The sequence below is a fragment of the Lissotriton helveticus genome, chromosome 5_1 (genome assembly GCF_964261635.1).
Source record: "Lissotriton helveticus chromosome 5_1, aLisHel1.1, whole genome shotgun sequence".
Classification (NCBI taxonomy): domain Eukaryota; kingdom Metazoa; phylum Chordata; class Amphibia; order Caudata; family Salamandridae; genus Lissotriton; species Lissotriton helveticus.
The window spans coordinates 1,377,081,946-1,377,095,566 of NC_136065.1; the positions used below are offsets into that span (position 1 = coordinate 1,377,081,946).

General features: G+C 48.6%; 1 protein-coding gene across 1 annotated transcript in view; it reads right to left on the minus strand.

Annotated features, from left to right (window-relative positions):
* The window catches only part of TULP1 (TUB like protein 1), a 301,815-nt gene that overhangs the window by 131,610 nt on the left and 156,584 nt on the right, over positions 1-13,621 (minus strand). Inside the window, exon 9 of the mRNA XM_078640531.1 lies at positions 5,291-5,403. Within this exon, the coding sequence (XP_078496657.1) occupies positions 5,291-5,403 (113 nt within the window). The remainder of the gene's footprint in view (positions 1-5,290; positions 5,404-13,621) is intronic.

Consider the following 13,621-nt stretch of genomic DNA (forward strand, 5'->3'; position numbering starts at 1 on the left):
CATTAGCAGCGCTGTGGGCTGGTATTACCATGCATTAGCAGCGCTGTAGGCTGGTATTACCAGGCATTAGCAGCGCTGTGGGCTGGTATTACCATGCATTAGCAGCGCTGTGGGCTGGTATTACTAGGCATAGCAGAGCTGTGGACTGATGTTACCATGCATAGCAGAGCTGTGGGCTGGTATTACCATGCACAGCAGAGCTGTGGGCTGATGTTACCATGCAAAGCAGAGCTGTGGGCTGATGTTACCATGCATAGCAGAGCTGTGGGCTGATGTTACCATGCATAGCAAAGCTGTGGGCTGGTATTACCAGGCATAGCATAGCTATGGACTGATGTTACCATGCATTAGCAGCGCTGTGGGCTGATATTACCATGCATTAGCAGCACTGTGGGCTGGTATTACTAGGCATAGCAGAGCTGTGGACTGCTGTTACCATGCATAGCAGAGCTGTGGGCTGATATTACCATGCATAGCAGAGCTGAGGGCTGATGTTACCATGCATAGCAGAGCCGTGGGCTGGTGTTACAATGCATAGCAGAGCTGTGGGATGGTATTACCATGCATAGCAGAGCTGTGGGCTGATATTACCATGCATTAGCAGAGCTGTGGGCTGATATTACCAGGCATAGCAGAGCTATGGACTGATGTTACCATGCATAGCAGAGCTGTGGGCTGATATCACCATGCATAGTAGAGCTGTGGGCTGGTATCACCATGCATTGCAGAGCTGTGGGCTTATATTACCCTGCATAGCAGAGCTGTCGGAGGATATTACCATGCATAGCAGAGCTGTGGGCTGATGTTACCATGCATTAGCAGCGCTGTGGGCTGGTATCACCATGCATTGCAGAGCTGTGGGCTGATATTGCCATGCATAGCAGCGCTGTGGGGTTATATTACCATGCATAGCAGAGCTGTAGGCTGATATTACCGTGCATAGCAGAGCTGTGGGCTGATATTACAGCGCATAGCAGCGCTGTGGGCTGATATTACCATGCATTAGCAGCGCTGTGGGCTGATATTACCGCGCATAGCAGCGCTGTGGGCTGATATTACCATGCATTAGCAGCGCTGTGGGCTGGTATTACCATGCATTAGCAGCGCTGTGGGCTGGTATTACCATGCATTAGCAGCGCTGTGGGCTGGTATTACCATGCATTAGCAGCGCTGTAGGCTGGTATTACCAGGCATTAGCAGCGCTGTGGGCTGGTATTACCATGCATTAGCAGCGCTGTGGGCTGGTATTACTAGGCATAGCAGAGCTGTGGACTGATGTTACCATGCATAGCAGAGCTGTGGGCTGGTATTACCATGCATAGCAGAGCTGTGGGCTGATGTTACCATGCAAAGCAGAGCTGTGGGCTGATGTTACCATGCATAGCAGAGCTGTGGGCTGATGTTACCATGCATTAGCAGCGCTGTGGGCTGGTATCACCATGCATTGCAGAGCTGTGGGCTGATATTGCCATGCATAGCAGCGCTGTGGGGTTATATTACCATGCATAGCAGAGCTGTAGGCTGATATTACCGTGCATAGCAGAGCTGTGGGCTGATATTACAGCGCATAGCAGCGCTGTGGGCTGATATTACCATGCATTAGCAGCGCTGTGGGCTGATATTACCGCGCATAGCAGCGCTGTGGGCTGATATTACCATGCATTAGCAGCGCTGTGGGCTGGTATTACCATGCATTAGCAGCGCTGTGGGCTGGTATTACCATGCATTAGCAGCGCTGTGGGCTGGTATTACCATGCATTAGCAGCGCTGTAGGCTGGTATTACCAGGCATTAGCAGCGCTGTGGGCTGGTATTACCATGCATTAGCAGCGCTGTGGGCTGGTATTACTAGGCATAGCAGAGCTGTGGACTGATGTTACCATGCATAGCAGAGCTGTGGGCTGGTATTACCATGCACAGCAGAGCTGTGGGCTGATGTTACCATGCAAAGCAGAGCTGTGGGCTGATGTTACCATGCATAGCAGAGCTGTGGGCTGATGTTACCATGCATAGCAAAGCTGTGGGCTGGTATTACCAGGCATAGCATAGCTATGGACTGATGTTACCATGCATTAGCAGCGCTGTGGGCTGATATTACCGCGCATAGCAGCGCTGTGGGCTGATATTACCATGCATTAGCAGCGCTGTGGGCTGGTATTACCATGCATTAGCAGCGCTGTGGGCTGGTATTACCATGCATTAGCAGCGCTGTGGGCTGGTATTACCATGCATTAGCAGCGCTGTAGGCTGGTATTACCAGGCATTAGCAGCGCTGTGGGCTGGTATTACCATGCATTAGCAGCGCTGTGGGCTGGTATTACTAGGCATAGCAGAGCTGTGGACTGATGTTACCATGCATAGCAGAGCTGTGGGCTGGTATTACCATGCATAGCAGAGCTGTGGGCTGATGTTACCATGCAAAGCAGAGCTGTGGGCTGATGTTACCATGCATAGCAGAGCTGTGGGCTGATGTTACCATGCATTAGCAGCGCTGTGGGCTGGTATCACCATGCATTGCAGAGCTGTGGGCTGATATTGCCATGCATAGCAGCGCTGTGGGGTTATATTACCATGCATAGCAGAGCTGTAGGCTGATATTACCGTGCATAGCAGAGCTGTGGGCTGATATTACAGCGCATAGCAGCGCTGTGGGCTGATATTACCATGCATTAGCAGCGCTGTGGGCTGATATTACCGCGCATAGCAGCGCTGTGGGCTGATATTACCATGCATTAGCAGCGCTGTGGGCTGGTATTACCATGCATTAGCAGCGCTGTGGGCTGGTATTACCATGCATTAGCAGCGCTGTGGGCTGGTATTACCATGCATTAGCAGCGCTGTAGGCTGGTATTACCAGGCATTAGCAGCGCTGTGGGCTGGTATTACCATGCATTAGCAGCGCTGTGGGCTGGTATTACTAGGCATAGCAGAGCTGTGGACTGATGTTACCATGCATAGCAGAGCTGTGGGCTGGTATTACCATGCACAGCAGAGCTGTGGGCTGATGTTACCATGCAAAGCAGAGCTGTGGGCTGATGTTACCATGCATAGCAGAGCTGTGGGCTGATGTTACCATGCATAGCAAAGCTGTGGGCTGGTATTACCAGGCATAGCATAGCTATGGACTGATGTTACCATGCATTAGCAGCGCTGTGGGCTGATATTACCATGCATTAGCAGCACTGTGGGCTGGTATTACTAGGCATAGCAGAGCTGTGGACTGCTGTTACCATGCATAGCAGAGCTGTGGGCTGATATTACCATGCATAGCAGAGCTGAGGGCTGATGTTACCATGCATAGCAGAGCCGTGGGCTGGTGTTACAATGCATAGCAGAGCTGTGGGATGGTATTACCATGCATAGCAGAGCTGTGGGCTGATATTACCATGCATTAGCAGAGCTGTGGGCTGATATTACCAGGCATAGCAGAGCTATGGACTGATGTTACCATGCATAGCAGAGCTGTGGGCTGATATCACCATGCATAGTAGAGCTGTGGGCTGGTATCACCATGCATTGCAGAGCTGTGGGCTTATATTACCCTGCATAGCAGAGCTGTCGGAGGATATTACCATGCATAGCAGAGCTGTGGGCTGATGTTACCATGCATTAGCAGCGCTGTGGGCTGGTATCACCATGCATTGCAGAGCTGTGGGCTGATATTGCCATGCATAGCAGCGCTGTGGGGTTATATTACCATGCATAGCAGAGCTGTAGGCTGATATTACCGTGCATAGCAGAGCTGTGGGCTGATATTACAGCGCATAGCAGCGCTGTGGGCTGATATTACCATGCATTAGCAGCGCTGTGGGCTGATATTACCGCGCATAGCAGCGCTGTGGGCTGATATTACCATGCATTAGCAGCGCTGTGGGCTGGTATTACCATGCATTAGCAGCGCTGTGGGCTGGTATTACCATGCATTAGCAGCGCTGTGGGCTGGTATTACCATGCATTAGCAGCGCTGTAGGCTGGTATTACCAGGCATTAGCAGCGCTGTGGGCTGGTATTACCATGCATTAGCAGCGCTGTGGGCTGGTATTACTAGGCATAGCAGAGCTGTGGACTGATGTTACCATGCATAGCAGAGCTGTGGGCTGGTATTACCATGCATAGCAGAGCTGTGGGCTGATGTTACCATGCAAAGCAGAGCTGTGGGCTGATGTTACCATGCATAGCAGAGCTGTGGGCTGATGTTACCATGCATAGCAAAGCTGTGGGCTGGTATTACCAGGCATAGCATAGCTATGGACTGATGTTACCATGCATTAGCAGCGCTGTGGGCTGATATTACCATGCATTAGCAGCACTGTGGGCTGGTATTACTAGGCATAGCAGAGCTGTGGACTGCTGTTACCATGCATAGCAGAGCTGTGGGCTGATATTACCATGCATAGCAGAGCTGAGGGCTGATGTTACCATGCATAGCAGAGCCGTGGGCTGGTGTTACAATGCATAGCAGAGCTGTGGGATGGTATTACCATGCATAGCAGAGCTGTGGGCTGATATTACCATGCATTAGCAGAGCTGTGGGCTGATATTACCAGGCATAGCAGAGCTATGGACTGATGTTACCATGCATAGCAGAGCTGTGGGCTGATATCACCATGCATAGTAGAGCTGTGGGCTGGTATCACCATGCATTGCAGAGCTGTGGGCTTATATTACCCTGCATAGCAGAGCTGTGGGAGGATATTACCGTGCATAGCAGAGCTGTGGGCTGATATTACCATGCATAGCAGAGCTGTGGGCGGATATTACCATGCATAGCAGAGCTGTGGGCTGATATTACCATGCATAGCAGAGCTGAGGGGCTGATATTACCATGCATTAGCAGCGCTATGGGCTGGTATTACCATGCATAGCAGAGCTGTGGGCTGATATTACCATGCATAGCAGAGCTGTGGGCTGGTATTACCATGCTTGGCAGAGCTGTGGGCTGGTATTACCATGCATAGCAGAGCTGTGGGCTGGTATTACCATGCATAGCAGAGCTGTGGGCTGGTATTACCATGCATAGCAGAGCTGTGGGCGGATATTACCATGCATAGTTGCCAACTGTCCCGAATTTTGCAGGGACAACCCTGGCAAGTTGGAGACTGGCCAATATGATATTGTTGCAGAAACTGTTCCTCTTTATTACACACAAGTACGCAAACAAGCACTTTCTATCTGCAGCAGCCCTGTACAGCATTATGTCCCGGGAATGTTTTTTCAAATGTTGGCAACTATGTACCACGTGATCAAGTTTATCATTGTGCAGCCTGTTGAAATCGCTCATTCCCTCCTACCTCAGCTTCCCGATGAAGTTCTCTCCGCCCCTGGACAGGTCGGTAGCATCGATGGAGATCAGATAATTGGAGGTTTTGCTCTTCTTCCGTTTCCTCCCAGCCAGTAGGAAAATCTGTGGGAGAAAGCGTGTGTTTATTAGAGCATTCGAAGACCTGCAGGGTGCAGCAGAGGACTACTTGAGCTTCGAGAGCCTGTGGCTTACTAAAGCTTTCAAAGCCCTGCAGGGCACAACAGGGAGGAGTGTCAGTATTAGCATGTATGTAAACAAGTTCCAGTTAGATTAACAGTGTATAAATGTATCTTATGTGGCTATCCTGAACATCTTGCACGGATCCAATCTTTATGGACTTACCTTGGACCAGCCTGCTGGGAATACCTACTTGCTTTTGAAGATCTGCTTGGCACATCGACGTTTCTGGAGCATTTAAAGCCCGGCAGATGAGGCTTATTGGAGCTTTGGACCCCCTCGGTGACAGAAGGTTACTGGAAATTTGAAAGACCGCTTGGGGACATCAAGAGAGGGCTCTTGAGCTTCGAAGAGCTGAGCCGGGCAGTAGAGGGGCGTGGACCTTCGGTAGACAGACTTTCTACCTTGAGGAATTCGCCCACAGGAAGACTGACTTTAGGGCCAGAAGACTTATTTATGTATTTATTGAATTTATAAAATGCTTCCACCACCCCCTTTTGTACCGCTTTTGGCCGCCATAAGTGTGGCAGGGTATGCTCAGACGTGAGTCCCTTGCTCACTTTGCCACTGGATTCAATCAAGCCGGGCTGAAGACGGCTGTAATGCCAGAAACCGGTCCTCGGAAGCTTGCTTCCGGTCCAGGGAAGGCATGGCTTGGCAGTTCGGGCTGGACTGTTCCCATGAGGCACAGGGTCAGACTGATTTGCATATGGCCATGTCTGAACTGGGGTGGCAGAGTGGGCTAAAGAACGGTGATGGATTAAACTCAGCTCTGTTGACTGGGTGTGAGTGTTTGATTGGTTCAGATGCTCCGTCCATCACCACCCCCTTTTGTACCGCTTTGGCCGCCATAAGTGTGGCAGGGTATGCTCAGACGTGAGTCCCTTGCTCACTTTGCCACTGGATTCAAGCAAGCCGGGCTGAAGACGGCTGTAATGCCAGAAACCGGTCCTCGGAAGCTTGCTTCCGGTCCAGGGAAGGCATGGCTTGGCAGTTCGGGCTGGACTGTTCCCATGAGGCACAGGGTCAGACTGATTTGCATATGGCCATGTCTGAACTGGGCGGGCAGAGTGGGCTAAAGAACGGTGATGGATTAAACTCAGATCTGTTGACTGGGTGTGAGTGTTTGATTGGTTCAGATGCTCCGTCCATCACCACCCCCTTTTGTTCCACCAAAATGGCAGCACAACCAGTCCAATATAGAAAGTAGATTTTATAATTATATGCCAAAGGGGCTGGAAGGTGGGGCGCTGCAGCACCCCTAATATAACCATGAAGGAGTCCAGAAAGTGGATGAGAATTGAAGAAGCCTTTATATCTTGTTTTTAATCAGGAACAATTTTCAGAGTGTGGGTGCTGCTATCAATGTTACGGTATTTACGTCATAGGGACTGTGAAAAATCCAAAGGTCACACAAAGAATAAGAACAGCAAATGAGGCATCCATTGAGCAGGAGATGCTGAGAGTGCATGGTATGCAGCCAGAGGCGCACTTTGGAGCACACTGTCCCAAATCTAGTCACTCTGACCTCGGGCTGCTGGCCTGAGAGAGACTTGGCCTGCACAGACATTAGAAGGTTCCCCAGCAGTCCAGGAGGCTCAAGGGCCACTAGGGTACAATGTAGTAAACTCAGAAGAATGTGACAGTGATGATAATCTTGAGGAAACTATTAACTGGCTTCTCACTGTTGTCACACTTTCTCTTAGAGCTCTGGCCTACGGATGCCACTCACACATCAAGGGGAAGCAGACGACCAGCCAGGACCCAGCAGGCCTCCTTGAAGAGCCCCAAGCAGCAGGAACACACGGCTTCTGAAATTACGTGCATTTCATTCCTGGACGATACAGGCTGTGGGGTCGCTGATATTGCTCTGACTGTCTCTGTTTTTTAATCCTCCGCTCAATGAATTCAAGAAATCTCAAGCCGGGTCACCTCCTGGGCTGAGTAGCAAAGAATGTCTCAAAGTCTAGACTGGTGCTCAGGAAGTCCGGGCCTGGGCCTGTAGGCTTATGGTGTTTACACTGGCTCAGTCCATCGTTGTTGTCTCACTAAACACACTGCCTTGATTGCAATTCAATTCAAAAAGTGCTTTATTCGAGTAATTACTCATAAAAGCAGACATACATACATGTAATAAAAAGCAATTAAATTTACATAGTCAATTAGACATAAGCACGTAAGTAAAAAACAATATACATATAAAATAGCAGGTGTAAGTTCATTTTGAATAAAAACACATAAGTGATAATCACAAAGAGTAATTATAAACAAATTCATGGGATAAAATTGCATACCGGTGATACATAAAATCCGTATGTAAAATGCAGGGGTAGATAGACACTCGTCTAGCAGTCTCTAACCAACTAAACAACATTTACAGAGAATAAACAGTAGTCTAGCAGTCTCTGTATTACAATAAATTTTTAAAGAGAATAGACATGTGTCTAAAATAGTTATCCTGCCAACAATCTCTGTCGTATAATCCAGGCCCACCCCAGGTACTTTGCAGTAGCAATTATAATCCAATTGACAGAAGTAGATCTTACAATCCGCAGTGCTACTTTACTGCTTTTTGTACCTAGGTTCCTGCACATGGGAGCCAACCAAGCTCGCCGTGGTGCAGAGTACATTGGACAAGAGAACAAAAAATGACCAAGTGTCTCATTGCCTTCCCCACAGACTGGACAAATTGATACACCCCCTGCTTTCCATTTCGATGTTACATTACAGAGGGGGAGGGAACCTACCCTCAATTGGAAAAGCAATTTCCTGTCCATGGGGTTTAATATGTAATCCCAATACATTTCATAAACTGGGTACAACTTGATCTCTAAATAGCTAGTTGTCATAGACCCACTGTTTGTGTTAAGCATACTCTTATTAACACCATGTTCCCAGTAAATGTTTTTTAGGGTGGACTTGGAAGGAAATAAAGCTCCAGCTGGGTCAGTCCATAAAGCATTAAGTCCTAATTCGAACAAAGCAATCTTTAGTGATTTAAACCATTTAATTTTGTTGTAGCAGTCGACATTGACAACATCCTTGAACCCATTCGCATAGTGTGAGAGCTCCGGCGTGGTCCAAAGCCTGCGCCAATATAAAATCGGACGCAGTTTGGCTTTATCAGAAATCGCTCTTCTACCTAATTCGTATCTTAGCGGCAATAGCGGGCTGCTCTGTGGGGCACCTATCGGTGTCCTATAAAATTTGTTTTCTGAGGTTTGGAGTTCCTGAAGATTTTCGTGCCCCCATAACTCCGCACCATACAAGGCAGACCCTATTGCTTTCGCCTCATAGATTATCAATGGGGGTTTAATGGGCTTAGTGAGCGATTTCCTATGCTCTTTAATAATTGTGCCAGCTAATTGCTTATGCCTTAGGGTAGCAATGTTAAGATGTAGCTGCCACCTGTTGTCATTTGAAATGTGAACCCCTAGATAGGTAAAAGATTTTACAACCTCCAGGGTACGACCACTCAAGGAAATTTTGGATTTAAAATTTCTGTGGGGATTGAAGGCCATGAGTTTTGTCTTTGACCCATTCACCTCCAATCCGTGATCCAAACAGAAATCATCAAATATTGCCAATGCTTTTTGCAACCCAGCTGGTGTTTTAGATAAAATTAAAGTATCATCGGCGAACATTAAAATTGGAACTTTTTCACCTGCAAGAGAGGGAGCATCCACTGCCTGGGATTGCATGCAAGAAACCACCCCATTAATAAAAAGAGTGAAAAGAGTAGGGGCCATTGAACATCCCTGCCGGACCCCACGCTCAACTGGGAATTCGGCGGTATCATTACCGTACCCACCCCAACGAATTTTGGCGTAATTACCCTCGTGTAAATGCATTATTAAGGACAACAGTTCGCCAGGGACCCCAATGGACACAAGGACTTCCCACAATTTTGCCCTAGGTACCAGGTCGAAGGCAGCCCGCAAGTCAACGAATGCTGCGTACAGGCTGCCTCCGCCTAATACCACGGTCCTCCACTGGATCAGTTGGAGACGGAAGACTTGGTCCACAGTGCTGGTTGCCCTACGAAAACCAGCCTGATAGGGGGATAAAATATTGTTGTCCTCGGCCCAGTCAAGCAACCTGTTAACGATTACACGCCCCACTATTTTTTGAATAGTGTCGATCAAACTGATTGGGCGGTAATTACTAGGCTGAGCGCGATCTCCTTTCTTATACACCGGGATGATAACAGCACCCCGCCATGTTGCAGGAATATCTGCACCTCTGGCAATGTGATTTATTAACAGGTGGATATATTTGCACCATCTTGCAATGTCGTTTAAAAAGACATCAGCGGGAACTCCGTCAATGCCAGGGGCGCGACCACTTTGTACAGTTTTGAGTGCAGACAGAATTTCACACTGTGAAAATATGTCGTCATCTGTCAAGGAAGAGGGAGGACATACACTATCAACAGACTGGTCACTAGAAGCGTATTGTACGCTAAAGAATTTTACCCAGGCGTCCTGGGGGACATTGTTTGTAATGGCATCCTCGGGCCTGTCATGGCCCCATTTGACAATGTGCCAAAATAACCTGGAGTGATTTTGGTCACTGGCGTTCTTTAGCATATTCCAGTGAGCCTCGTCCCAGTCTTTTTTAGCTTTAGCTATGGAACATTTGTATTGTTTCCTAGCTATCCTAGTAGCCTCCGTATTTTTGTTCTTAATTGCAGCACCCAAACGAGCCCTAGCCCCTTTACAGTCCTGGTTGTACCATTTAGCGGGCCTATAGACCCCAGGCTTCCTTTTGTTTGCCGGTTTTATGAAGTGACTTTTTATTTCTTCAAAAAGGTCATCATGGACCTTGGTTACATTATTTTGGGTAGAAAAATGCCCAACCTCACCTTCAAGGGCCATTATGGCCTTATCAGTTGCCATACTTATTTCCTCCATAACCAGCAGGTCAGTTCTGACTCTTGTCCACCTCAGTCTGCGTAAATCGTTAGTCGGAACAGTCAAAGGTGGAAGAGAATCAGCGTGGGAACTTGAAGCGACATCAGACAGCCACCATTTGTGGAAAACACATAAAGGGTTATGGTCACTCTCGAGCCTCTCCAAAACAACCATATCAGTGACAGATGGCCATAAAGGCATGCTACATATGACGTAGTCGATACGGCTCTTGTTTCTCCCATTATTAAATGTCATAGCTGGTACTCTGTCAGACTTTGTCCGACCGTTCAAGGCCCTTAGCCCATGTTCAAGGCACATAGCGTTTAGGCCGAGAATATCCTCAGTCCAGCGTGTTATGGGGGTAGTGTTAAGAGCGGGGATATCCCATAGCATATCTTGCTCAGTGCCCAAATGAACATCACCAGTGTCTAATGGTTCAAAAGTGCGATTTAGGTCGCCAGCTATTAGTATTTTTTTCCCAGATGAGCGAGTATCTAACAGATTATACAAAGACAAAAGGACTTCAGATTTACCTGCACTACCCCCTCTAGCATATACATTATAAATATCTATAGAGGTTGATGAGTTGCCTTTTAGTCTAATGAGCTGAATATCTTTTTGATGAAGCTCGATATTTCTCACGTCAATCTTAAGAGACTGGCGCACCCATATGGTGAGTCTACCTTTTGGGCCCTTAATGGCCGGAAGATGAAAATTCAAATAACCCAATGCAAATATGGGATCACAGGCCCAGGTCTCTTGAAAAATACAGACATCGTACTGACTGACAAACCCAAACCATTCTCCACAGTCCATTTTGGAACAAAGCCCGGCAATATTCCAAGACAATAGATTCCCAGTGGTATTTAACATTGATGGATGGATACTGAGATCTTGCCCAGTTGACATTGTACCGACAATACCAATTTCATTTATATTTGCTACAGTTGATCCAGCTCTATTTACGTTATTATTGGACACATTTTGTAAAACTGATGAACAACTGGACGCCTCTATTGAATGTACAGCCGTGGGAATTTGCAGCAAGGTGATGGGGGTGGATGGTAGTCAATCACATGCGTCTAGGTTGGAAAGAGAAGAAAATCTATTTTCCAAACCTAGACCCCACTCCGCAAAATCGGGGTTCTTGCTGCACCTCTTAGTTACGACATTCCATTTTGTTCTCAGTGTGCTGCAATTAGGGCCTCTGCCTTTCCTGGGATAAAAGAAATCTAGGGTCAGTGGGACAATTGGGGTAGATCGTTTCTGTGGCGGGTGAAGATTGGGCAGGATGTTTGGCAAAACCTCGGGGTCTGAAAAATTGAGCACGACACAGTCCCCCTTGAATTTTTTTACCCTATTCCCAATCCACTCAACCCTTCTTGCATTCACCAGTTCTTCGGCTAGTTGCTCTTTGCCCCAAGGAGTTATGGCCATGTTGTTGGTTAGCCATGATAATGATTTGTTTAGCAAAGATGAAGTTGATTCAGCATCACCTGGGGCTAATGGAGGTACATTAGCAAGAACAAGAACTAATGGTGACGCTTCCACAACAAGCTCGGATGATCCTTTCGAAGATATAGGTGCCACGTGAGATGAAGCAGACAGTACATCTCCGGAGGGCCTGTCCGTTGAGATTGTCAGAAAAGGCAGTGGGGGGTTTGGTACAACTGCAGGAGTCGGTCCGATAGATTTGCCAGATTGGATTTCACTCATCAATGGCTGGACACTTGTTGTAATAACGTCTGGAAGTTTCCTTACTTCCCCCAGAGCTTTTCCTAATAAACCCTCCAGTTTGCTTACCTCAGCAGTTAATTTGTCTATTTTGCTGATCAGTGGTTTTACCATCCCTTTAATTTTTGTGTCCATCAGACAGCAAAATTTCTGGAGTAGATCATCGGTCAGAGTTACATAAGTTTCCCCAGTTAAATCTTCCTCTTCATCGTCGGTAGTTTTCCTTGGTGGCGTAGCAGTTTTATTTTTGGCTGATCTAAGACCTCCTCGCTTTTGAATGGCTTTTCTTTTACCCCCTGAGACCCTCGGAGCGGGAATAGGGGGAGCAGTGGAGATGATAAACTCACTGTTTGTAGGGAGCACAGTCAAAGCGTCGATGACGCTATTGTCTTCAGCACTGGCTACTATGCCACTGGGCTGGATGCTATTTATGTCCTGGATAGAGTCATGTGCCTCACCCAGGAGGCTGTTGTTTAGCAGAGCGAATGAATCCTCAGTCCCAATATCTACCAGAGGTGATTGTAAAGGGGATTCCAATCCCAATGAAGCCCTTCTTTCTGTGTTAATTTTCGTCACAACTTGGACTAAATAGTTCTCCATTGTGTTTGAAACAGAGGGTGTTTTTTTAGCAGGCATTTGCCCAAGCAGTAGTACACTTGAAACAAAGCGTTGTAGGTGGCAAATAAAATACAATGTGTATTTTACCTGGAAGTCAGTGCCCCTGGCGAACTGTATCCAACAATGGGTGTTTAGAAGGAAAGGGCAGAATCCCTGGCCCAACCCAACCTTGGCCAACCTCGGACGGCCTCAGACGGCCCGCCCTCTGCCCGGGCTTCGCCCGGCGTCCCGCGAGACGGGGGTTGCAGCGGATTTATGCGCCTCCTGGCGCGCGATTGACGCGGCTGACGCCGCTGAGGCTGCTGGGACCTGTAGTCCTGAACCCTCGACCGCGCTCCGCTCTGCAGCCCGACTCCGGGATGGTGTTTGGAGTCCGGCAGTGGGAGGCGGGAGGGCAGGAATGCAGAAGGCAGAATGCAGAGTGTCCGTTTGGCCTCGCCTCAGTCCAGAACAGGCAGCAGAATTCCTCACTCGAACTAACAGGTACGCTCCCCCCCTCGACCGGGGTTGCAGCGGATTTATGCGCCTCCTGGCGCGCGATTGACGCGGCTGACGCCGCTGAGGCTGCTGGGACCTGTAGTCCTGAACCCTCGACCGCGCTCCGCTCTGCAGCCCGACTCCGGGATGGTGTTTGGAGTCCGGCAGCGGGAGGCGGGAGGGCAGGAATGCAGAAGGCAGAATGCAGAGTGTCCGTTTGGCCTCGCCTCAGTCCAGAACAGGCAGCAGAATTCCTCACTCGAACTAACAGGTACGCTCCCCCCCTCGACCGGGGTTGCAGCGGATTTATGCGCCTCCTGGCGCGCGATTGACGCGGCTGACGCCGCTGAGGCTGCTGGGACCTGTAGTCCTGAACCCTCGACCGCGCTCCGCTCTGCAGC